The sequence below is a fragment of the Hippocampus guttulatus genome, chromosome 21, assembly GCF_054856545.1.
Source record: "Hippocampus guttulatus isolate MCC_2025c chromosome 21, RoL_Hgut_1.0, whole genome shotgun sequence".
Lineage (NCBI taxonomy): Eukaryota > Metazoa > Chordata > Actinopteri > Syngnathiformes > Syngnathidae > Hippocampus > Hippocampus guttulatus.
In genome coordinates, this window is record NC_141281.1 from 3,362,383 (window position 1) to 3,385,854 (window position 23,472).

Consider the following 23,472-nt stretch of genomic DNA (forward strand, 5'->3'; position numbering starts at 1 on the left):
CTTCAATGCCAACATACAAGGTGGTGGCTTTCTATGACCATGTCCAATTTACTTATCCAAATGACATTGCTGTTTCTTGACCGATGCCATTGTAGTTTTTAATGGATAAGTAATGGGAACATTTATGCAGTTCTCCTTTTCTTTAGCACTTTCTGATCATCCAAAACAGCCAATGAAACTGCTTGCTAATGGTCAAAGGCCATCCGCGCTTCTTAATACCTAAATGAAGTCCTATCTAGATGATTCTTATTCTGGTTTCTTATAAATAAATGAGTGCCCTTCTTTCTCAATTTGCTCACTTCCTCGCTTAATCCCACTATTTTCCCCATATACTGCACCTCCCATTTCGACCCCCACCATCGTCCCTCTCCAATCTCCCTCCCCATGTAATCTCAAGGTGCACAGGACTGTTTTCATTATGGCACCACTCATCTTATCGTCCACCCTGTCATCTCCTCTGTCTCCTGTCTTTTTTTTTATGCCTTTATTCTAACAAGTCTGCATCTCAGAAGCCGGCAGCGGTCCACCCCTTTTTCATTTCCCTAATGTTCCCCACCAGACGCACCCTTGCCTCCCCCTAACCCCTAATTTCATTCCCCTAACCTGGTCGCCATCATCATCGTGATGTACAGCACACACCCCAGAAATCCCCTCCCTCCCCTCCCCTCGCTCAGTGTGTGTGTGTGTGTGTATGTGGTGTCTTACGTGTTTCAGTGGCCTTTTTGGTCTGCTCTGTATCTGCAGGAAAAACAGAAATAAAAGAGAGGGAAGTAAAGACGGACAGAATGAGAGGAAGCAGGCGTTGGGGCCGAGGTGAGCCCCGAATCTTCTTGCTTGCTTTAATCCTTCATTTATGTGAACTCAGCTTTGGAAATGAAGCTGTCACTGTATTTTACTTCCTTTCGGCCAGCCGCTGGTATAATCACAAACCACACACACACATACATGAAGCACACAAAATCACTCAGGAAAGGTGGAAATTCATTCCAAAGGTAGAGGCAGGAGGCTCACCTTGTCTCCTGCACAGCAAATCTTCGGATATGTTGGAGACAGAGAGGAATTATGGGGAAATGGACTGGTGAGGAATGATAGGCTACAATCTATGACTTTAATCTGAATTCGATGACACACGTCATTCATTTTTGGCCAATTTTCTGCAGTGCACAGAGCCCATGTAGTCTTTTTACTCATTTTTAAATTGAAAAACTATGCAAACTGTGCTATGGATGCACGTCAAACTAGCTTCCTATGTGTTATGAGAATGAGTGCAATGGTGCATACATTACACATGAATCGACATACACTGTATATTATTCAGTAAAATAATAATAATTGTTCATTTTAATTCATAATTTGTCGAAGACATCTTGCTAATTGAAGAACCAAGTGCACCATAACGGGCAGTCATGAAAAGCGTCAGCTTGTATATTATGGCGCAAAGACTTACACTGCCATCTAGCGGTTCTTCCGAACTACTCCAATGGCTGCTGACAAAAGACATTTTAATCTGGTTTGTCCAAAGATTTTTTCAAAAAGGATCTATTCAATTAGGTGTATTCATTGTATTTACGTTATTTATTAATTGAAGGAAAACATATTCATAATCATTGAACTGCAGAATTCATCTTTTTTTTTAAAAAAGTAAATACTGTATTCAAGAAAATATTTTCGCTGTTTAAAAAAAAAAAGCATACAACCACAATAATCTACATATCGATAAATTTGTACCACAGACATGCCAGCATTATTATCTTTTTCAAGGCAAACGTTGTAGAAAATATTTTCATATTCAAATACATCAGGCAGGTTTAATGAATGAAGAGAATATTTCCCAGAGAAAAAGTACAGCATGCTAATACTGTCTTTTAATATTTTTTATATCAGACAACACTTAACCGTTCATTTGAATGGAGATGTAGATATTCCTCCATGCAAGCTTAAAGCTGAAAAAAATCTTCCCAACAGCCTGTACAAAGTCACAGGTTCATTAAGATAATCATGAGGAAACAAACGCAGCACAATCAAGATTTTAGGATTCTGTCCATCTTGCTTTCTGCCATTCCTATCTTGACATTCCCCCTTCGTCATCCTCTTCAGGTGGAGCCGCCATCACGGTGATGTGTGATGGCGTGCCGTCGGAGCGGTGAGAAGGAGGCTCTCAGATGAGATATGTGACTGGCATGCTAACACACACTTTTATCTGAGGAAGAAGAGAGCGACGAGGCCCCCGCGTCTCCACACTGTGCCTTTGATTAAAGTTCCCTGGGTATACACTCTTGCAAAAACACACAGTGTTCGCTCATGCACCAGCACACATAAATAAATTGCAGACAGGAGCATACACACATACAGTGTGTGTGTGTGTGCACGTGCGCGCACCGTGTCCCCATTGTGGTTTGCTGTTATTTTGACCTGAGCCAGGCAGCGTGTCCATTATGTAGCTGATATGGAGGATTTGGCCAATGTTGATTTTAGATGGCCATAAATAAGCGGAGTGTATTTTCAGAGTCACAATGCAATTCAGCGGAGAAAGAGCTCTCGGTTTTATCCCCTGGACTCATCCACAGTGCGTGAAAGTGCGCACACACACACACACACACACACACACAAGGCATACTCCTCCAATCGGATTTGTGTGTGTCTGGACAAACATATATTTAAAAGTACATTTTGCCCAGCCCGACTCAGTTTCAGCTTGGAATGAATGTTTTACATTCCAGCTTGGCTTTAGGCCTTGCTTCAGTGTGTGTCTTCTCAAAGAAATGATGGAGGGAAAGTAGTTAGAATTTTGATGAACAGCATCATCCGGCAGTGAGGTTTCAATAGCCTGGGAACAAACTGTATATCCCTGACCGATGCAAACGTGCAGGGGGAATGATGACTTTCTTGGAGAAGAAATGGGCAAACATGCCTTGTCGTGTTATTGCAAATAATATACTGTACCCTAAATATATTTGTATCCATAGGTCAGTATATTTGTGCAAATATTGTTCCTGGGAGAATAATATACGGACGCAAATAACGTAAAAGTAATTTTGCATTTTGTGAGGAAAAGTTAATATTTCTTGTGATGGCAATTGATGGTATACATTTTATGGAAATCATTTTTCTGTCAAATCCTTTGTTTACTTTTATATAAAAAATATTGATCATAATCATACTGGGTACATGTGATGCGTTAATTAATATATTCAACCACAGAGATGAAGCAGACACTTCATTTGGTACCTAATCCGATACCGGAATTGTCTCAAAAATTATAATATATAAAATATAATATATAAACACAATAAATGTCATTTTGAGTTTTGATTGACACTGGGACACTGAGGCATTCATTTAGGTTTATTGGCATTGCAGTGTGCAACATGATATTAAGTAACCAAAATATTCCAAACGCATACCTGTCATTATGATCGTATGTTGCAGTCGAAAGAGTATTAACATTTTCTAATTTAACAACACTCAAACAATTTTTGCTTGGTTCTGTTTCTTGTGGAAGGGGTGATATCTACATGCCATAAATTATGATGGACATTGGTTCCAAGGGAAAATAAGATAGCAATGTAATAAACAGTGATTTGAGTGATTTCAGTCAATATTTTTTAGTATACTGTATTTACATCACCCGAAAAATCTCTTTGTTGCTATGTACAGAAAAGTAGAAAATATGAGAATATCTCAACACATATTGCGAACATGCATTATTTTACTCTGGCTTCTCTCCACCCTTTTACCGGATTAGTGTTTTGATAGCAGAGGAGTTTGTCAGTGTAGCTTTCATGATGTCAGTAGCCAATGTGAGCGCTGATATTTTTAGCGACTCGTGTATTCAAATGCTACATTAAAACAGTGGTCCTTTGGTGCATTCACCAGTAAAGTTAACGGTGCAGCACATTGAATCTTGGACAGTGTACTTACTCTTTGAACCTCAGATACTGGGCGAGGTTCCTTTTTTTTTTTGTCCACTATGATTGAGAGCAAAGGCATGATGTAATAGAAGACCCCATGTCAGGGGTCTGTCTGCATGGAAGGTGAAGGACTGGTTGGAGGACAAACGGGCTGGGGAAAGTGTTTGTACATCTCAGGGGCTTGACCTTGAGGAGGTGATGGGATGGGGGTGTCTGGAGAGGCTGCAGGGAGAGAAAAAATGTTGGAATAAAAATGACTTTTTTAAAAATATGGATCCGCCTATATTCGTTCTATTTTACTTATATTACTCGTGTGTGCATTTTCTCTACCTATCTGTTGGGTGTGTGCAACAGGCATGGTACTGATGAGCAGAGTGTGTCCTGTTACAGGGTCCTGGGTTAGCTGGGCGTGTGCTGGATGGTGAAAGTGGGTGTTGTCCGACGTCAGGCCTGGGCAGAAAACAGAGACCCCCATTGGTCCAGCATCAGCATGAAAATACCCGACCCCATGCCCAGGTAATGTGAGTTGTTTGACTTTGACATATTTGTGGAGAAAGTTTTGGTTGAACCTTAGATTCACAACCTTTACTGCATATACAGCTCTTTGTATATAGCGGTGGTTGTTTTAAAGGGCTCGATGAAGACAGTTGAGTTGAGTTGAGCAATCGATTGCAGAACTCGGATCTCGAGTCCCCGGATGTTTGTCCCACGAACTGATTATGCGCCCTGAAAATTTGAATTTTTACTCGTAAAACTGAATGGAAAAAGTCATCGAATTGAATCTGTGTGGAAAACAGTTTGGAGTTTGTATTTGTAAAACTGAATATGAAAAAAAATACACACAGATGACATTTCAGCAAGGAGTTCAAATTCAAAATTGTGCAATTCAAAGATTTAAAGATTGAAATTATACAATGCAATTTCAATGGATGCCCTTCATATTCAGTTTTTCAGTGCACTTAATCAAGTTTTGCGATTCAAATATAAATGAACCAGATTCATTTTTCTGGTGGCACATATTTCAGCCCCCCAAAAAACAAAACACAGTTTCATTTTCACTTTTGTGCGAGGGCAATGTTTACGTCGAGACGAATTCTCACCTCCCAGCAACATCTCTTGCAGCAGGTTGTCAATCTTGGCGAGACCGCAGAGCTTAATGAACTGGAGTTGTTCGATCATTTGCCAGGTGATGCTTTGCAGAGTGGGCAGAAGGAGTAGCAGCTCCCCAAAACGACCCCGCGAGTCATACTGGCGGTCATTAATGTAGTCTTCCAGACTCATCTGAACCTGCAACCCACAATGCCAACACTTTTAGCATTAAATCTCTATTGTGAATCTGCAATACTAGTTAGATTTGTGTTTTTAAGGAAAATCGCCCGTGAGATGTTTGTCCCTGATCTTAATCTGAAACAGGATCAAACCAATTACCTGCAAACGTGTGGCTTTGATTTTGGAAGGGTCCCGCAAAGACTTTGCATCTGCATATTGGGCGACAAGACAGGATAAATATCATGAATAAGAGTACAGGTGGAAATGTGACCCCTAAAAAAAAAGTACAGTTTAAGTTTATTGGCTATTAATGGTTAGTTTTCGCCTTATAGTGATATGTGTTGTACTTTTTGGAATGCCTTGAGTTGAGTTTGTAGTGAAATGGGTTTTGTTTTGAGGTGAATGTTGTGGCTTAAAGTAGCCACAAGATGGTACTTTTCTGTCTTTGTTATGTAACAAATTTGGCGATATGAGCGTTGCATGCTGGGGATGTTAGTCAACAGAAAGAACCAATGCCATAACGTTAGGTACACCCAGTAAATTGACGATAGTCATAGTTAAGATGAGGTAAGTTACCTGGGTCAAAAAAGACAATGGCCTTGAGTGCAGCATATTCATTGTCATCGATTTGAATATCTTGGAAAGGTTGGACCAGCTCATCCAGAACTCTGTTTGCCACCCGGCAGAGCTCAGGTTCCGGACTGTTCCTGTGTATCACACAGCCATTGCCTGCACACACACAATAGTGGCTTTCAGACTGCAGGAACCAATTCCAGAAGTTCACCATATACCATGGTACTTTGTGTAATCCTTTATTCACACACAAATAAGGTTCCTGGTCTTGAAGGTTTCACCAAGGTCAACCTAGGTACCTCCTGGCACTAAGGTCTTCCCGTACTTACCTGGAACGCTTTGGGGGAGTGGGATTGTACCGAAGTACGGTGATTGATTGGTTGAACTTGGGGATGTGCTGACATCACATACCAATATATTCTGTTAGTGAAGCCTGACCTTTTTCGGCATGTATTTTTGATTTGCACGCTTTTCCGGATGGACGTTTTGAGACGGTTACAAAAACGTGTGAGCGCGCCATCATCTTCTATGCCCTCCTCCCCAGACCTGCTAAGTTTCATTTCACTTAACTTTGTAGGACACCTCAATAATTTTCTGTTAATTATTGCTGTTACTCATTCGGTGTTTCTCTCTCAATAGGTAAGTGGAACAGGGACAGAAAACAACTCCGCCTGGATCATGGACGTGCCAGACCGCTATTTCTTAGGAACAAAGGTGCCGCGTATTCAAACAGCAAGTATTCCTGTCAGTATACCTACTAAACTTTCAGCAATTGTTGGTTTGTGGGTGTAGCTATTATATTTACAGAAATAGTCAGGGTTTGTATTGAGTTCCTCACCTGCTGTAATAATTTTCAGCAGCACAGTTAAGTTACCTACAGTGTGTGAAGGAGTATACGGGGTCGGATGTGGGTATGGTGACCCGGAGGCCCGTGCTGAGCCTCTTTCAAAATTCTAGGTAAGGTCATGGTAAAGGTGAAAAGGAGAAGGCGCGAGAACTCTTTTGTGTGTGTCAAAGTAGGTTGGTGACAAAGCTGCTTGCACTATGACGCTGCCACACACCCCAGCAATGAATTCTTCCACTTATACTTTTGAAGTCACAAAGAGAGAGAGAGAGAGAGAGAGACTTTCTAGTCAATCATTCCTCAGCTAACAAAACATTGAATCAGTCATCACATTTCAGTGCCGAATTATATGAATGCCCATCATCTCGAACAAGATGACATTCTTGCCGCCACTTACCTAAAAGCAGGAAGTCCTTGAATGGTATCGACCTTTTGGCCACTCCCAGCAAGAGGTGCTCGCCTGCATGTGCCCTGAGCAAGCTCACCTGCAGGCAAACACAGCAGACTTGAAACACAAACAATGAAAGAATGCATGCCTCTGGTTCTTACATTAATAACACTTATAAAAATATCCAGGAAGTAGAGTATATAGTCTCTGTATGCTAATAACTCTCTGGCTAATCATTACTTTTCAATATTGCTTGATTCAAGTACTTAGCTGGTGAGCTTCGTACAAGCATGATGTTTGGTTGTGGTCTTGCAGCCTGTTCTGTCAAGACTTTGAGTGGAAATTTGTAGGGAAAAAAAGCAAACCCTATTTGTTATAAGAATATGCAGGCTTTACCCAACATGTTTTGAAATTAGTTGTTTGGTTTCTCCCCACAACTTGTATTTACTACATCTCAGTTTGCCATATCACTGACATCTATTTAAAATACTGTTCATAAATTTCTCACATTTTAACAGAGCTATCTTCCGGGAATATGTTTTGATGTGTGAAAAGTGTGAACAACTGCAGTTGAACTATATCAAGTCTATGACTTAATTGAGCAGTTGATGGATTTCATAGGTGCGACATCTTGAAGCTTTGGCGGCAGTTTGCACTTTCTGAGTGTTGAAAAAAAAAAGAAAAATATATGCTTCCCAACCATGTGAAATAGTAAAGTGTAACTTGTTGCTACGTGGCTAAACACCTTTTCTTCTATCAAGGGTATTGTGACAAGCCTAGCCAGAGTGTGTGGGGAAAATAGTACATGCCAATTAGTTTGGACCATGAATGCTTGAATGAAGCATGATTGCCATCTAAATTGCGTTGGAAATGCAAGCTCAACTAAACAACTGAAAAGGGCACCCCGTTAACATGGACGTGTCAACGCTTTTATACAAAGGTGATGGACACCGGACTGTCTTCCTACCTGGTCATCCAGCGGTAGTTCTCCAAAGGATGGAATGTATTTGGCCCATTCCACCAAAACCAGTAGTTGCTGTCTCATAGAATCGCACACATCGGCAACAGTGGCGGATTTCTGCTCTCTTTCAGCTGCTATTCCAACTGGAGCGCTGATCTGAATAGAATCAAGGAGTGATGACAGTTTGAGTCATCACTGTGGTCCATGTACACACCATAGTTATTGCTGATCTTCAGGTCTATCTGGAGTTTGAAGTGGGATGACCACCTGTTGAGATATTGATTCAGCTTGGGCCAAAACTGTGATGGGTGGGAGGTCTTGATTGTCGGGAACGCTTCTTCTAGAGCTGATCCGATCTCTCTCATTTTGCACAGCTAAAACACAATGCACAGTTTAAGAAATGGGGAGCAAAACAAAAACAAAACAGAACTGGCAGTTGAGTGAACCTCTTTCTCCATGTCGACGAGATGTAAGAGGAGAGCAGACAGCTGGTTGGGCTAATGCAGGTTCACGTGTCAAGTGCCAGCTCTTTTTCATTTTAGCTTGTAACATACCGAGACTTTTTATCGGGACATCACATGAGCCCACAGTACTCTCTCATGCTATTTCTCTCTTGCACTTTGTGACTCCTTCAGTAATTTGTGTACCTCCGCCCCCAAAAATGATAAGCCTACCTTCAAAATAAAAGCTCACCAAATGAGAAATTGACGGTGATGCAGTAGCCTTATGAAGCTTTTATTTTGAAGTTGACCCGCGTGGTGGCTTGACGACATAGCCCCGAAACCATATTCATTTGCTGATTTAGGACGATATGAAAACACAAGTTAATTGTTCTGTCATTGTATGATATGGCACAAGCCTCTGGCATGATTTATTTATTATGGATTTATTATCCATTGTCTATTATACACTGATTTGTTAAGTGATTAACTTAATGATCTACTGTTGGCCATCTCCTAATTTACCTGGCACCAGACGAATAAGTGGACTATCGGCACTTTTTTTTCCACTTGAAGCGCTGGGTTGAAGTTAATATTTAGGAGAATGGTCATAGAGGCTGGCGTCAGCAAGAGGAGTCAAACGTTAACCAGTTGCAATCCTGAACAACAGCTTTAAATAACGCATGATTAGGGGTCATAAAAAACCGTGCCAAGGTTATTCTCCTAATAAAACACATATACTCAGACGCGCGCGCACGCACACCCACACGTTTGTAATCAGCTAGTTTACAGCTGCCACGATTTCCAACCATTTTGAAGCAGCTCTTGGAAGTAAGCCATTTTAGATTATTGCCTTGATGAAATATTTCCACCAAATCGTGAGAGCATAATCTACGGCTCTATATGTGAGTAGTTTCATTATGGTTATTTGTCCTGAGTCATGTAAATATCTTGCCGATTACAGTCGGTTACCTTCTTTTTTCATGCCAGCTCGGAAGCATTTGTTGAGTCTGCAGAAACGACACTGGTTCCTCTTATCTTTGTCGACGACACACTGCCTGCTGAACCTACGCATGACGGAACAACAGTTCAAGTAACAGCATTCCCATGCACAAGATGAGCCACATAGTTTATCCAGCGCAAGTCTACAATGTACGCCACCTTAACATGAGAACTGGCTTGTTAAGCTTTGGGTCCAGTGTGCAGGCGTACACGGGTGCAAAAGGAAAATATGCCCGCATGCACACAACGCAATGAAATTCATTGAAAAACCTGCAGTTGCAAAAATAATTCTGCTCGCTTCTGAGGTGTCCTTTCCAGACTATATATACTGTATGTCTATCTATATATCTAGAGATATACAGATATATGGGTTTGATGTCAAATAGCACGGCTCTTAATTTAGCTCCTGTCTTGGATATTAATATTGGCTTAGTGCAATTGAAGTAGATGCAAGTATTATTTTCAGATTCCTCCTCAGTTCTTCAGTATGTAGCTGCATAAAGAGGCTGTAGAATTTGTGCACAATGCCGGTCATAATCGGTATACCTGCAAGTGTAGATGTGGCTCTTGCGTATGGAGCGCCGAAAGAAACCTTTGCAGCCGTCACAGCTGGAGGCGCCGTAGTGTTTCCCTGTGGCTTTGTCTCCGCAGATGGCACAGTTACTGTTGGCCCCATCCGGACATGGCAGGCTTGATTCAGTTGGCATGCTCTCTGAGACAGACAAAACCCAGGGAAATACACAAAAATGTAGTCCAGATTGGTCGACAGTATTGGTACTCTAGCTCCCCGAGTGAACATCGTTTTTTCCAACCTTGCATTTCTGTTTTTCTTAACTGAACATTAATCATTAAGTTGATGGCTCATATGAATTGCTTCTCAAGGAAAGTTGTATCATATCGTTGAAAAGTTGGGTTTGGGCCGCAGTACGTTTGCCAGCGAGAATTTTGTGTTTTGCCGACACCGAATACCGCTCAGATAAACTCAACCGGGAAATGGCAAACATTGGATTCACTCAGTGGCTCCCTAATAAACATTCTTGTTGATATCCTTATTTCCACAGTCATCTCCGCGTCATTATTACCCTTGTCACGTTGATTATTATGATAAGCACTGCCGCTTTTGTCACCATAAACGGAACCGTCATCATTATCATTGTTTGCCACCTTGAAAAAGTTTGCCAAATAGAAATGAACATCATGCGAGAATGGAAAGAGGTCATTTTTGCTTCTATTTTGTCATCCTGCGTGCTGGGATGACATCAGGAAAATAGTCGCTCGTCAATAAAGCATTTTTATGACTCATACCTTCAATGCCTACCCAACTGTTCTCAGCTTTATTAAAATTCTGATTGCAAGCTTTTATTAGTCTTCCCTCTGCTCTGATTTTCTCATCCTGCTTGCAACATCATTCACAACAACAATCAATGGAAAACAGGGTAACATGCACAACATAAAATGTAATCAGTTTTCCAATCATCAGCATTTTAAAAGCTATTCATTGGCCTTCTGTACCCTTTTACTGACAGTTTCCACACAAAAGGCAAAAAAACCCCTGATATCATAGTGGTCAATCTGTGTGGTCTATTTATATTTTGAACGGACTTGTGATATTGTCAGAGTATCTTTCGTGTAATTTGTTTCCAATTTTCCATTTTTCACATTCGTGGCTTTTACTAGTAGTGCAGCAATAATGCAACGCGGAACGCAGCAAATTTGTCCTATTGCTCCATGAAACTTATTTTGGGTCATTTTAATGAATTCTATCCTTCCCTGTGGGGGAGTTTAACCAGTTTTACTTGTACATTATGTATTTATTCATTTGGGTTTTTCACATTTGCTGCTTTTTTCATGTCCAGCATTTGTATCATGTATATTTATTTTGGATTTATGAATGAATGATTTGTAGACCATGTGCTTTTATCAGCGTCCATGCCAGCTGTAAGATGTTAAGGAATGTGCTTCCTGTCCATTTGTACTCAGATGTACCCCAAATGAGCGTATGAGGTGTGTCCGAACATTTCCAGGAAGTGTCGCAAAAAAGCTACTCCATATTTCAAGCCCAAACAATAAGTCGTCAATATGGGCCAGACTTTAAACAAGCACATTTACATAAACAAAAGATAAAACCTGAGGTGTTTGCATTGCAAAAAGAGGCGAGAGTTCTGACACAATGACAAGGCACCTGCACAAAATGAGCATCTGACAGTTCCTGCCTGAGGAGACCATTGCTGTGTTTTGATCCCCCCCCCCCCCCCCACACACACACACTTTCTCTAGCTAAGGACGACTATTTAGGGCACCTACCTCCTCCTCCATAAAGTACATCGTCATTGTCAAAGCCCAGTGTGCTGTATGAAGGATCCAGACAGTCACAGTAGTTGGCAACTTCCATATCTAATAGAGATTTACTCTGAGCAACAGTTGGGTACTTCATTCCTGTGATCCTCACACTTATTTTCTTCTGTCAGTCCTTCCCTTTGTTCCTTGTGCTCACTCGTGTCCACGTTATCACACATCTTTCAGAGATGTGGGATTAATAAAACATCTATCATCTGAGGTGATTGGTCCGCAAACAAGGTGAGGAGGAGGAGCTGTTGCCAAGACTTCTCACCTCATTGTACAATACTTATCTCTCCTCTCCCCTGCACTGATCACAGGGATGGCTCCATGACAGTGGAAGATATCAGAACTTTGTTTTGTTTTTAAGAGTGTGAAAAGTGTTTTGTTTGATTAAGGTGGATATACTGTACCTCAACCTTTTTCCTTGTACAGGAAAATGTGTGCAAATGCATGAGCATGTGCACAGACTTATGAACGTGGGATGTTGGGTGTACGTGTCCTCCCCAGGCCTAATCTAATCTAATCAATAGTGGAGTAATAGCAACATCGCCTCAGCAGATACTATCTATAAATGCGCTCTTTGAAAGAGCCAACCACTGATAAGTCCATTAAAGCCCTCCGCAAACAATCTGGCTTCGTAAAACTCACCTCGCTGACCAGACCCCATTTAAAACTTGACGCAGTTTCAACTTTTTAGTTCAGTCATGCAACGGAAGATTATGAATTAAACCAAATGTGTAATTATATTATGACCACAGTTTGTTGAATAACATCTCACTGAGCACGCAGCAGTTTGTATTTAAAGTAGGCCATTTGAGGAATGTGTAATATCGTACACTGGTGAGAGGCCAACGGAATTCCCGAGCGAGCGCAAAAACGGAAAATGCAGACCAAAGGCAACAGACCTCAATGGAAGTCACCCAAAATGAAAAGTTATCCCCTCATTTTTTTCATGTTTGCACGTCGCCGGGCTCTCTCGGCCACCGCCTGTGGCGCTTCATCTGTTGAGCCGGAAGCACTTCAAGTTGTCACCATAAAGCAGTTTAAATGTGCAGCCAATTGACATCAGGGTTTGTGCTAAACCTCATTGTGTTTCACAAAGTCAGCAGTTTGGGGTATTATCTTGAAGACAGTCGTAAAAGTTAAGAGGACGTATCTGAAAGGAAGTGAGAGCGGAGATACACCTACTGTCAATACTGAGGAGATCACGAGCTGTGCCACAATGGTCGCCTTTACGAAAATATATGCATAACAATGAGTTCCATTGACATTGTGAGCATGTTACTACTGTATGTTTATTATTCAGATTTAAAACAAGATTGAGCATTACCACAAAGGTCAATTTTTGGATACTCTGGGGTATCGAACATATACCTAATATTTCATACAAAGTACCATATATGATATGTTGAGCATGGTTGCTTTGTTAGAATGAGAGGGAGAGCGAAAGGGGTGATTACATTTTAACCAGGCGGTGGGCTCAGTCCTCCTGACTCATCACATTTGTGGAGAGTGAAAATGTGCTCTTAACCATAATGTTCACACCTAATAACACCACTGACAAAAAGCATTTCTAGGAGTGAGCTTGTGGCCATAATAGATACACACCAGCTAACTGCAGTAGAAGCAGTCAATTTAACAAAGCAAAAATTCAAGGAGAACTGTGTCTGTTTTTAGTAACTTGTACAGTACCACTCTTGATGAATGCTTGCCCTCGGCAACAATCCCAGAGTAATAAGATTAATAAGCGCATAGTCATTGGTTTTACGGTCAACGTGACATAATTTGTGTGTGTGTGTGTGTGTTTTGTGTGTGTGTAGTGGGGGGTGGAAAGAGTGAAACTACAATAGCACGTTTCAGTTGTAAACCATTAGATTTTATTCTATTTTGAGTGACCGTCACTGTGTTATAGTACCCATAATAGAAAATTGGTAAGATTCATCTTGGAAAAGACAAAATACCTTCTGTTGATGTTTTTCATTTCAGTGACATACATACAGCCAATGCGCCTTACCTGTGGTTCTCTTCCTGTCTGGGATATGCATCTATCCAGGCGTCGACGCTGGCACTGAGCAAGTCCAACTAGGAGAGGCTGATTGTGTTTGAAGGTAAACGCATTCAACTTGAAAAAGTGAAGTTTGGAGAGGCGAGCAGCCTATAATTCATGGAGCGACACATTGAATGGCGCCACCATAGCCCTGCCATTAGATCGATTTACTAAACAAACTGAAAGATGGGTGGGGATGTTAAACAGTAACCCAAGCGCCATAAAATCCAAAAGGAGAGGGCTCACAAGGTGTGAGTGTTGGTGTGAATGCCTGGAAGTCAAAGCGAGGCCTTCAAGGTAAGAGCCAAAATGAGTTGGGGTAATGTTTCACAAACTAACTGCAATAACGGATGTTTCTCCAATGGCTCCTCTCTGTGCATTACTAGTTTGCCCAGCCTGTACTGAGGTTGAGACTTGCAAATGGAATGGATCCCTAAGTAATACAGTTCATGGTGGTGTAAGATTTTTCACAATACACAAGTCATCGGGCAAGATGATTAAATAGCCTTTCCACGGAAGCACAGTGAGCATGTCCTCCTTCCCAAGAGGGTGATGCAGCATGTCCACGCAGTTAAAAGGTGGTCAAGCTCAGAAACACCTCATTGACATACTGCAGTTCAAGGTGTTCCAAGTAATATAATCGGAATACGTGGTATGGGATGAAGCACACCGCCATGATGACGATGAAAGATAGACTCTTCAGCTGAGCCCCAAAGTCTTGCTGTAATGTGCATCGCCGGCATGTCTCCTGTATCAAAGCCACAGGACATTGGCTTGGAGGCCGGTCAGCACAATGGCGATCATGACGAATAACGTACTGATAATGTAGTTGTTTGTTTGTTTGTTTGTTTATTGAACATAAAACATATATACAGTAATAATTTGACAGAAAATAAGGTAGATAAAAAAAGAAAGAAATCAATCTTCATACAACACAGTTATTATGTTCAAGGGAGTAGGAAGAAGTAAAAAACTTATCTAGTCCTACCCCGTTATGTGATTGTATCTAATAAATCATTTTTATATCAATCAGAAAAGAAAAAAGTAAGAAGAAAGAAGTCTCCATTAAGGCTCATACTTTACCCTTAACCGTGATATTTTTACAACTTTTGGTTTGTATCGGGATTATATACTTCCACACCCTGACACTCTTGTGTCAATTTTCTCTTGTATTCAAAATGGATATTTATATACCTTTCTCTATTTATCAACTTAGTTCTGATTTATCATTATATTTAATGTTTTGAATTTATCATTTTAACTCTGATTGATGTAGGTTGTTTGTACTATTTTTTTGAATTTGTTTTTGAACTCAGCAAGCGATTTACTCATTTTCAGGTCCGTTTCGAGATTATTCCACAGATTAACACCTTTGATAGATACACTTCTTTGCTTGATGTTTGTTCTTGTTTTGAGTTTTTTGAATAAGTTGGTACCTCTTAAATCATAGCTGCTTTCTCGAATTTCGAAAAACTTCTGAATGTTTTGGCAGAGCAGGTTATTGTGTGCTTTGTACATTAATTGGGCGGTTTTAAAGTCAACCAGGTCATAAAATTTCATCGTATTTAATTTGATAAATAGTGGATTTGTGGGTTCCGTATATTTTGATCTATTAATAATTCGAATTGCTTTTTTTTGTAGGTTGAGAATAGGGAGTGTGTTTGTTTTGCAGGCATTTCCCCATATTTCCACACAGTAGGTCATATATGGTAATAATAATGAAGTGTATAATGTGTACAAAGATCTCTTATTTAGCACTTCCTTGGTTTTGTAGAGGATCCCTACGGTTTTGGCTATTTTTCTTTTTACGTTATCGATATGTGGCTTCCAACATAGTTTTGAGTCTATTACTAATCCGAGAAACTTGGTTTCATACGCTCTTTCTATCTCAATTGAGTTTACCATAATTTTAGCTTGGTGTTTGATTGGTCTTGTGCCAAAAACAATTAACTTCGATTTTTTCAGGTTAAGTGACAATTTATTTCTGTCGAACCAGTTTTTTAATTTGTTTAATTCGTTTTCTACGGTTGTCAGGAGCTGTTTCAGATTTATTCCAGAACAGTAGAAAGTTGTATCATCAGCAAATAGGACACATTTAAATTGTTTTGAGACCTTGCAGATATCATTTATATATAAGATGAATAGTTTTGGACCAAGCACTGACCCCTGAGGAACTCCGTGAGTGATTTTCAGTTGATTCGTTTTTTTATTGTTGAGTTGCACGTACTGATATCTGTTTTCTAAATAACTTTTTATCCATTTATAAGCTACACCTCTAATGCCATATCTTTCTAGTTTTTTCAATAATATACTGTGATCTATTGTGTCAAAAGCTTTTTTTAGATCTAGGAAAACCCCAACAGTAAATTCTTTGTTGTCTATATTAGTGGCTATTGCTAGTTGATCACCTTGGCAGAGGATCCAATGTTGTTGCCAAATCTGAAACATAATAATTAAATCTTTAAAAAATGTAAATCTTCAGAGATGCGCTGTGCAGAGTTCTCACGCAAAACTTGTGTCCTGTGACTGCTAATGTGCATGTGTACCATTGAAAATGATTTTCTGTTTTTCCTTTTTTTTTTTTTTTTGGTCACTGTCCAAGCCCATGGTTACTGGTTGATTTAGTTTTATTTCAAATGACTGTGACTATTTTCGAGAACTTATTTCATAATAATTAACAAAAAAATCAGAATGTTTTGCCTATTTGCAGCATCACTTCGATAAATGTGAAGAATTATTTGTGTATGTGTGTGTGTACATATAAAAAACTGGGTAAATTTCAGAGTGCGTTCCGAGTGGGGTTTGTTTGCAAGACGCAGTGCTCGCCATAGCAGCAAGGGGGCGATGTTGTGTTGAAGAGGAGCTGACAAGCGCCTCCTTGAAAGAAGAGGACTGCACGGCCCGTCGCTAGGCAACAATGCTGCAAATGAAGACTTGTTTGGCCCAGACGAAACTAGTTCAACGATTGAAAGATTTACAAAGGTTTTATTATTTTCTTGTCGAGGTTTCTTGCTCACTAATAGCCCAGGTAAAAGATCTCTCTGTAGCAAATTGAAACGATTAGTTAAAATGTAAGTCCTTGTGTGCGTTAGTTCACAGTACAGCTTGAGTATTAGTAGCTACCGTTAAGGACCCACTGTACTTTCAAGTGCGTTGTCTTTTTTTCGTTCAGAGTTAAACTCGTGGCCTTTAAAATGCAAATAGTAGGCATGATACTTTAGCCAACGCATTCCTTTTAAAATTCGTTGAAGGCTTAAGTGTGTTATGCCGCCTGCTTCTTACCAATCATCAGGATTAATCAAGATGATCAGACGTGTACATGACATCACCGACGAAGTGTTGCTTATCAAGGTGCTCGTAATATTGATCAAAAGTATTTCGTTACGTAACGAGACGGCCACCCGGATGCCCGCTTGTGTACTTCCGCTTCAATTGTACCCCAAGTAACAGCGCGACGCTTGAAGTAAGTTTTGCCTGAATTGTTTCGCTTACGGTGGTCCTCGCTCATTGGAATGCGTTTGTGTTTTCAGCCATGCCTCCTCCGGAGACCATGTTCTGTTCCCAGCAAATCAACATCCCGACGGGACTGCCAGAAGTCCTCAAGAACTTCACGAAAGCAGCCATCCGAACTCAGCCCAAAGACCTGCTGGTGTGGTCTGCAGCGTGAGTTCATCTGCGATGCTCTGTCAGGTGTATGCTTGATAAGAGTGACGCCCTGCGTCCAGCATCACTGCACAAAAACCCCCCTTTGACCTCTGCGTCTCACATTTGCCTTGATTTGGCTGTCATTGGATCCCGCGAGCTTCTTTGTCACTGGCCCTCAACAAATAAAAGACACCGAAAAACTGGCAATGAACATGTGTAACCCCACCGGTCTATGACTGGCGATTGGAACTTAGCCACATTTACAGAAATTGAAATGAGTTATATCGTGAAACCAAATCATTGTAATGTGTCATTAGCTCCAAAATACGTCACCATCCTGATGTGGAGCCTGGCTGTCGAGTTTTGTGGAGGGCGACACACTGCCGAGGCTTGCCTTGAACAAGCAGCAGAGGAGAATACTGCACCTCCGCGACATGGCCTGCTGCCGGGTCACTCACAGTTCACCGCTGTGAGTGAGTGGCTCGGGGAGCAATTTGCATATTGTTACTTTACCAGCCGGAGAAGCCTCCTGGCCTTAAAAATGACCTGAAGTGCGGTTGACCAAGGACAGTCCGCTATTTACACTTTACCCGAGCTCGTGATATTTTCAAATGGAATTCTTGTACTCATCACACGTCCATTTTTGACAGCTACTTCGATGCGTTGGCGAAAGGAGAGATTCTTCCAGTCAAGGAGAGGCTGGAGATTAATTTTGGCAGCCAGACAAAAGATGCCATGCTGACTCCAGGTCTGCTAAAGACTTTGCATAAACAGGTACTGTAGTTTCATATTACTGTATGTCTTTTTCTGTTGTATTTGCTCATTAGTTCCTTTCTTAAAAATAAAAATGCCCCCCCCCCCCCCAAAGCTTAATAAAATGAACCTCTAATTGACGCCAGGCACTTGCCGGTTTAGGTCGGACACAGAAAGTCAAGACGTTTAAAAATATAATGGAATAATAGCCATAAAACTTCAATGGTATCACACCTTATGGTTTTTGTTTGTTGTGAATGAGAACATCATGCTTGTTGTCTCTCAACATAAACCAAAACCACATCAGCTCATCCTCAACACACAATTTCCATTGTCCCAAGTTGTATTTCTGTTGCTTATTATAAATCAGCATCTTTTTTAAAGCAGTTATCATATGTTTCTGTTCCATAGCTGTCCACTGCGGAAACATGCGGCAGGGAAATGCTGCAGGACAAATGGAAGGCTTTGTGTCTGCCCATGGAACAGCTGGAGAACATGCTGATCCTGGGCAACTTCAGCATGGACGTCAGCTGGATGGAGTTTTTTGCGCTGGGATGCAGTGCTCTGGGAGATGTGAGATTTTTACACTGTACTTAGTTTGAGATGATTCGTCCTTTTATCAGGGTCTCTAGACGTTTAAAACGATGACCCATGCATTCTGCTTCCTTAAGTCTGTATTTCCTCTGTAAAAAGTGGCTGGGCATTTAATCCCATTTAAATAAATACACACACACACACACACAAATGATATATAAAGTTCAGCAGAAAAAGGCTACACTGCAGGGGAGCCCAACAACGGGGGCACTGTAGCTCATTTGGAGTCATGGAAGGCATTCACGTGCAACGGCCCTCCATGACACCGACACTGAGTGACAGTAAAATTTCAAGCATGGCGAACATTTGAGAATAATGTGCTCAATGCTCGTTGAGCTGGAAAAAAAAGATGATGAAGTAAATGCTGTTTACAACTTTGACCGCACGAGGGCAGTCAAGCTCCATATTGCCGATGCTTTGTTGCGCGTCTTCCACCTAACTGTCTATTCTCTTTTCTAAGTCTCTCAAGACCTCGCTCAAGGTGGCCTGTGAGATCCTGACCGAGGATGAGGAGGGGGGTGCCGCGAGGATCCCTTTTGAGATATTTTCATTGCTGTGCACCTACCTGGCAAACCTGGACCCAGAAATGCCGCAGGGCCACATCGATGGCTTCCTCACGAGTTTGGAGCCACAAGTGTAAGTTATTTTTTATTTATATATTTATTCTTTTAATGGAGTGTATAACTTCCCGTTGGACTTATCTTGGAGTCTGTAGGGTGACACGACGACAGTGATAACTCGAAAGTCAAACGTCCCACACGTCGAATAAATGTTCTGGTTATTGATGTATGAAAAGTTAACCAAGAAAAAAAAAAATCATGACATCAGCAGATTCATGAGAGTTAAGTGTTTTGTAACGTTACCACTGAAGGACACCCGTGATGGCAAAGAGGAAATGTGACAACCATAGAACAGCTAATAGAACTTCATATTGGAAAGGGACTCCTCAAATCGAAAATGAACCCTATGAAACAAATTTACTATCACTTATCAACGCAAATTATTTTTACCAATCAAAAGTTGGTGGTAAATTCATCGACAGTCCTTGGCCACAATATTCCCTTTGTACGGTCGATAGACTTGCACAAATAAATAGGATTCAATCAAAGAGGCGTCTTACAAGCTCCCCGTGTGCAAAGAAATTGCAGCGTTGCAGAAGTGAGGCCGTGCGTTGGAATCCGGGCTCCAGCATTTCTGTGTGGCGTTTGTACGGTCTTCCAGTGCTTGCGAGGCTTACAGGGCCTACTAACATTCCAAAAACATGTTACATGGCTTGTGATTGGTTAGCGCTCGGCTCCAGCTCACCCGGAAACCCTCATGAATGAGAAAGGTTGTGCCCGACTACACTGATCCACCCAAGTATGCAAAGCTGTTTTACAACATGACAACTGAGAACATTCGGACCTCTGTTTGGCCTCAGTTTGAGGGTGGACCTTGTTGCGCAACCGCCAATTTTTTTAACTATATCTCCAGAGACATGACAAATGTGGCAATGTTGTGTAAAATAGAAGATGAGCAAGTGGACACAAAAGGCCTCCTTCTCTAGCCCTGGATGTTGTGTAACACGTTACCAAACAGCCTAATTGAGGCTGGATGTACTGCAGAGAAGTTTTAGCCGTCACTTTATTGGCCGCGACAGCATTCAAAGACGTTTGCACGTTGGAACATTTTGTCCACTGACGTCTTATTTCAGAATCTCTGCGATACGTTCTAAATTCACAATAACTTCCCGAAGGAAATCACTTCAAGTCAGTTAATGGGTTCCAGGCTCAAAGAGTCGCACAAGCGTAAAGAGAAATTAACCACTGCATAATAAATAAAATACAACCTACTACTGTACTTTTTGTATGCCCAACAGACATGTATCTGCAATGAGTTAACCTGTGGGGCTATGCTGATCACATTTCCTCTTTACTTATTTTGGGGCATCACACACACACAAATCAGAAAAAGGTTGTGGCTTAGGGGTGGCATTTAATATGTCGGATGCTCACTGAGAACTTTATTTTTGAGGTATTGTGAGTTCTTTGGATGAAGTCAGTCTACCTTTTAATTGTGCTGATTGAGCTCGATTTGCTATTACGTTACCTAGAGTTGCCTATGCGCATCAACTGGAATGGGATCGGCTCCAAGTTGTCATTTAACATGAGTTTGGGTGTACATGGGTGTCATATAGGTGTTTGTATATTGGGGGGAAAAAAACAAGTCTTATGTTGCAGGAAAATGCAGCACGGCATGATCAAACCTCTTGACTTCATCCATCGGGAGGATATGAAGCCGCCCAATGAGTCATCGGACTAAAGTTGAGCAAAGCAGTGTCACGACCTCTGAGTGTGTGATATGGGGAAAAAAAACAAACCAAAAAATGGTCTACATTTGGAATCTGGATGATCTGCAAGCATACAAGAGGGAACCACCACTGTGATTAGCAGTTGTCGGTCTAACTTCTCCCACCCAACCCTGTCATCTTATACTGATGATGTCATTATCCTGGCATATTGGAAGATGCTTAATTCATCACCGAGGCAACGCTGAACAACATATCCGTTCAACAGTTGAGCGCTAATTCCCATGAATTCAATAACTATTGAGCTGTTGACACGGCTGTTATCATTCGCTCACAGAGGTTTGTGTTTGGACATGTGCAATCATGTCTATTCATCCCGCTTTAGGAAGATTTGAACAATAAATGAAGCTCTTTCTATTGGCTGTATTTGGGAATGACTTGACACACACAATCACTGAAATTATCATTCAAAACGTTGTTAGGGGTCATTGTGAGCTGATTAAAACCGGTTCATTATTCTCAGTGGACTTTTCGATTCGTCCTTTTTTTTCAGCGACCAGCTAATTGAATTAAATGTTTGTCCTTAGTTTCTCATGAGGCCGTCGGCGTGAATAATAGGAAGAGTTCATCGATCTTGAAATAATCAGCACTCTCTCTTTGCCATTAAAAAAAAAAACACATTTTCAGTAGAATCAGCAAAGCCACATGTCCATTGACTATTTGTGTGCCTGCGCCTGAGAAGAGATCTTTGTGAGGCCTCGCGTATGCATCGCAGGAGCCCATGGAGTGAGCCCTATTAACATTTTTCAATTCATTAGCAAATGTTAATTGAAGTACAAGTAACTACCGTTTGTTGAAGCAGTTGCCATTTTGTTAATTAGGGCTGTGCTGAGAGAAGGTCATTTGACAAACTTGCGTGAATCCAATCACCATCGGTTACACCAGCACAATCCAGTCAAGTCAACGTCGAAAAGGGCGCCGGTTGCACGTTGCCAAAGTCCATCCCAATTGCTCCAATTTTAAAAACGCAATATCCCACACAACATAATATAAAGGGAATTCAATTGTGCTGGGTCCAAACTGTCACTCATAAAAACTCATAATATATGTGGGTGCCTCTCAAGACATTTTTCCTCTTTGCCGCCGCCGCCGTTGCTGTGTTTCTGTGGTGCTGTCATAAGTGACAAGTACCGAAAGATATTACCGACTCATATATCAGTACTTGTGTTCATATATGACAACACAAATAGAACCGGTTGTGCAATGTTGAGGCTTCTTTTTGGCCCCCATAATTAAACGACCAACTTCTTCCCATTGATGGTTTGTTCATAAATGGTCCGGAAAGTGCAGTTGTGTTTGTCCACAAAAAAAAAAGCCACGCGAGACAGCCATCACATTTTATTTACAGTCCTCGGTGGCCCTCTGAATCATCCACCAAACGACTTTGGTTTGCTTTGATTGTCCATGAGAAAAATAGATTTGAATGCGAAATTGATGATGTGGCTCAAGTTGTGCTAATTGCTACTTGTGCAAATCCTACATCACAACGTGTGGGTATAAAAACATGTTTTCTTCCAGGCACTTTTTGTGCTTTCAATAAACCAAGCGATGTTTTACGTCACTCTGCAACTAGGGAAATGACACTATTTTTTATTTTTTTTGTAGAATTCAATTTCATGTGAGTCGCTTTCCCTGGAAAGTGGAAACTCCATGCAATGAGCGGCCCATTCATCCAAATCATATCTAAGGCACAATCACACAAAATCTCTTCACTCTTCACGATTCTAAACGCTGCTTTTTACGTAGGTTTGCTCCTACTTGTATTATGAATGTGTTGAGCCCCCACGACACCGGCCCGCCATGTCCAAAGGTCAGTCCAGCCCTAGCTGCACCCGATGAAAAGGTGTTCAAACTAACATTTTTGAGAAGGCGGGCACAATACAGTGCTTTTTCAGTCTACTGATACTGCTATACTACAGATAATGTTCCGTCCCCAATGTCGTAGCGGAACACCATTGCAAACCGAGGATAGCCTGTACTTTAATCGAGAGAGAGATGGGAAGGGGGGGGGGGGGGGGCGCGAATAGAGGGCTGTCCCGGGGCCATGTAATCGGATTAAGAGACTGCATGTTCGGTTTGTGTCTCTCCCCGCCCTACATGTCACGTTTGGGCGCAGCGTTTTCAAACGTGTTGTTCTCCCTCTCACGCGCAGACTTGGGACCTCTTTGGACGTGCAAGTTTGCGCTCATTCAAGAATTGCGCGCACGTGCAGTGACTCCGAATCCCGTCGGGCACGCCACGAACTCATCCGAACGACCCGACGGCGAATGAGTGCACGAGGAACGTAACCGGCTGAGAAAGTTTGACCGGAATCCAGACCGGAGGAGACGGCCAGTCCTATGCCCGCGCCCGGCTCGC

General features: G+C 41.4%; 2 protein-coding genes and 1 long non-coding RNA gene across 8 annotated transcripts; 2 read left to right on the forward strand and 1 right to left on the reverse strand.

Moving 5' to 3' along the window:
• The first annotated feature begins 743 nt into the window (after nt 1–743).
• Nucleotides 744–6,727, forward strand: LOC147186734 (uncharacterized). Its single transcript, XR_015099000.1, has 4 exons — nt 744–813; nt 2,098–2,266; nt 4,302–4,427; nt 6,393–6,727. It is a non-coding gene; the product is annotated as an uncharacterized LOC147186734 (long non-coding RNA).
• Nucleotides 3,385–14,008, reverse strand: hnf4g (hepatocyte nuclear factor 4, gamma). 2 transcript variants are annotated; one of them, XM_086101946.1, is made up of 11 exons: nt 13,743–14,008; nt 9,935–10,100; nt 9,359–9,453; nt 8,214–8,320; nt 7,953–8,102; nt 6,995–7,082; nt 5,757–5,909; nt 5,340–5,389; nt 5,012–5,198; nt 4,242–4,361; nt 3,385–4,133 (listed from the first exon to the last, which is right to left on the reverse strand). In XM_086101946.1, exons 1-11 carry the CDS (start codon nt 13,771–13,773, stop codon nt 4,012–4,014), a joined length of 1,269 nt encoding a protein of 422 aa, XP_085958072.1. In that variant the 5' UTR covers nt 13,774–14,008; the 3' UTR covers nt 3,385–4,011. The 2 variants fall into 2 exon arrangements, with proteins under 2 accessions (XP_085958072.1, XP_085958073.1); XM_086101947.1 differs by lacking the exon at nt 13,743–14,008 and adding an exon at nt 11,693–11,926.
• Nucleotides 13,228–23,414, forward strand: ropn1l (rhophilin associated tail protein 1-like). 5 transcript variants are annotated; one of them, XM_086101950.1, is made up of 6 exons: nt 13,228–13,836; nt 17,306–17,438; nt 18,071–18,194; nt 18,585–18,746; nt 19,228–19,403; nt 23,267–23,414. In XM_086101950.1, the coding sequence occupies exons 2-6, from the start codon at nt 17,308–17,310 to the stop codon at nt 23,400–23,402; spliced, it is 729 nt and encodes a 242-aa protein (XP_085958076.1). In that variant the 5' UTR covers nt 13,228–13,836; nt 17,306–17,307; the 3' UTR covers nt 23,403–23,414. The 5 variants fall into 5 exon arrangements, with proteins under 5 accessions (XP_085958076.1, XP_085958078.1, XP_085958074.1 ...); XM_086101952.1 differs by lacking the exon at nt 13,228–13,836 and adding an exon at nt 16,380–16,757; XM_086101948.1 differs by lacking the exon at nt 13,228–13,836 and adding an exon at nt 16,381–16,803.
• Nucleotides 23,415–23,472: the final 58 nt, after the last annotated feature.

What these genes read in the sequence shown, in the direction of transcription:
- hnf4g (XM_086101947.1), bottom strand. Translation starts at nt 11,822, where the DNA reads ATGAAGTACCCAACTGTTGCTCAGAGTAAATCTCTATTAGATATGGAA. An exon ending in TGTACTTTATGGAGGAGGAG is followed by an intron (nt 10,101 to 11,692) that starts GTAGGTGCCCTA and finishes TGTCTGTCTCAG; the next exon opens with AGAGCATGCCAACTGAATCA. An exon ending in GCAAGAGATGTTGCTGGGAG is followed by an intron (nt 4,362 to 5,011) that starts GTGAGAATTCGT and finishes TTTTCTGCCCAG; the next exon opens with GCCTGACGTCGGACAACACC.
- ropn1l (XM_086101950.1), top strand. Translation starts at nt 17,308, where the DNA reads ATGCCTCCTCCGGAGACCATGTTCTGTTCCCAGCAAATCAACATCCCG. An exon ending in CTGCTGGTGTGGTCTGCAGC is followed by an intron (nt 17,439 to 18,070) that starts GTGAGTTCATCT and finishes CATTTTTGACAG; the next exon opens with CTACTTCGATGCGTTGGCGA. An exon ending in ACGAGTTTGGAGCCACAAGT is followed by an intron (nt 19,404 to 23,266) that starts GTAAGTTATTTT and finishes TCTCACGCGCAG; the next exon opens with ACTTGGGACCTCTTTGGACG.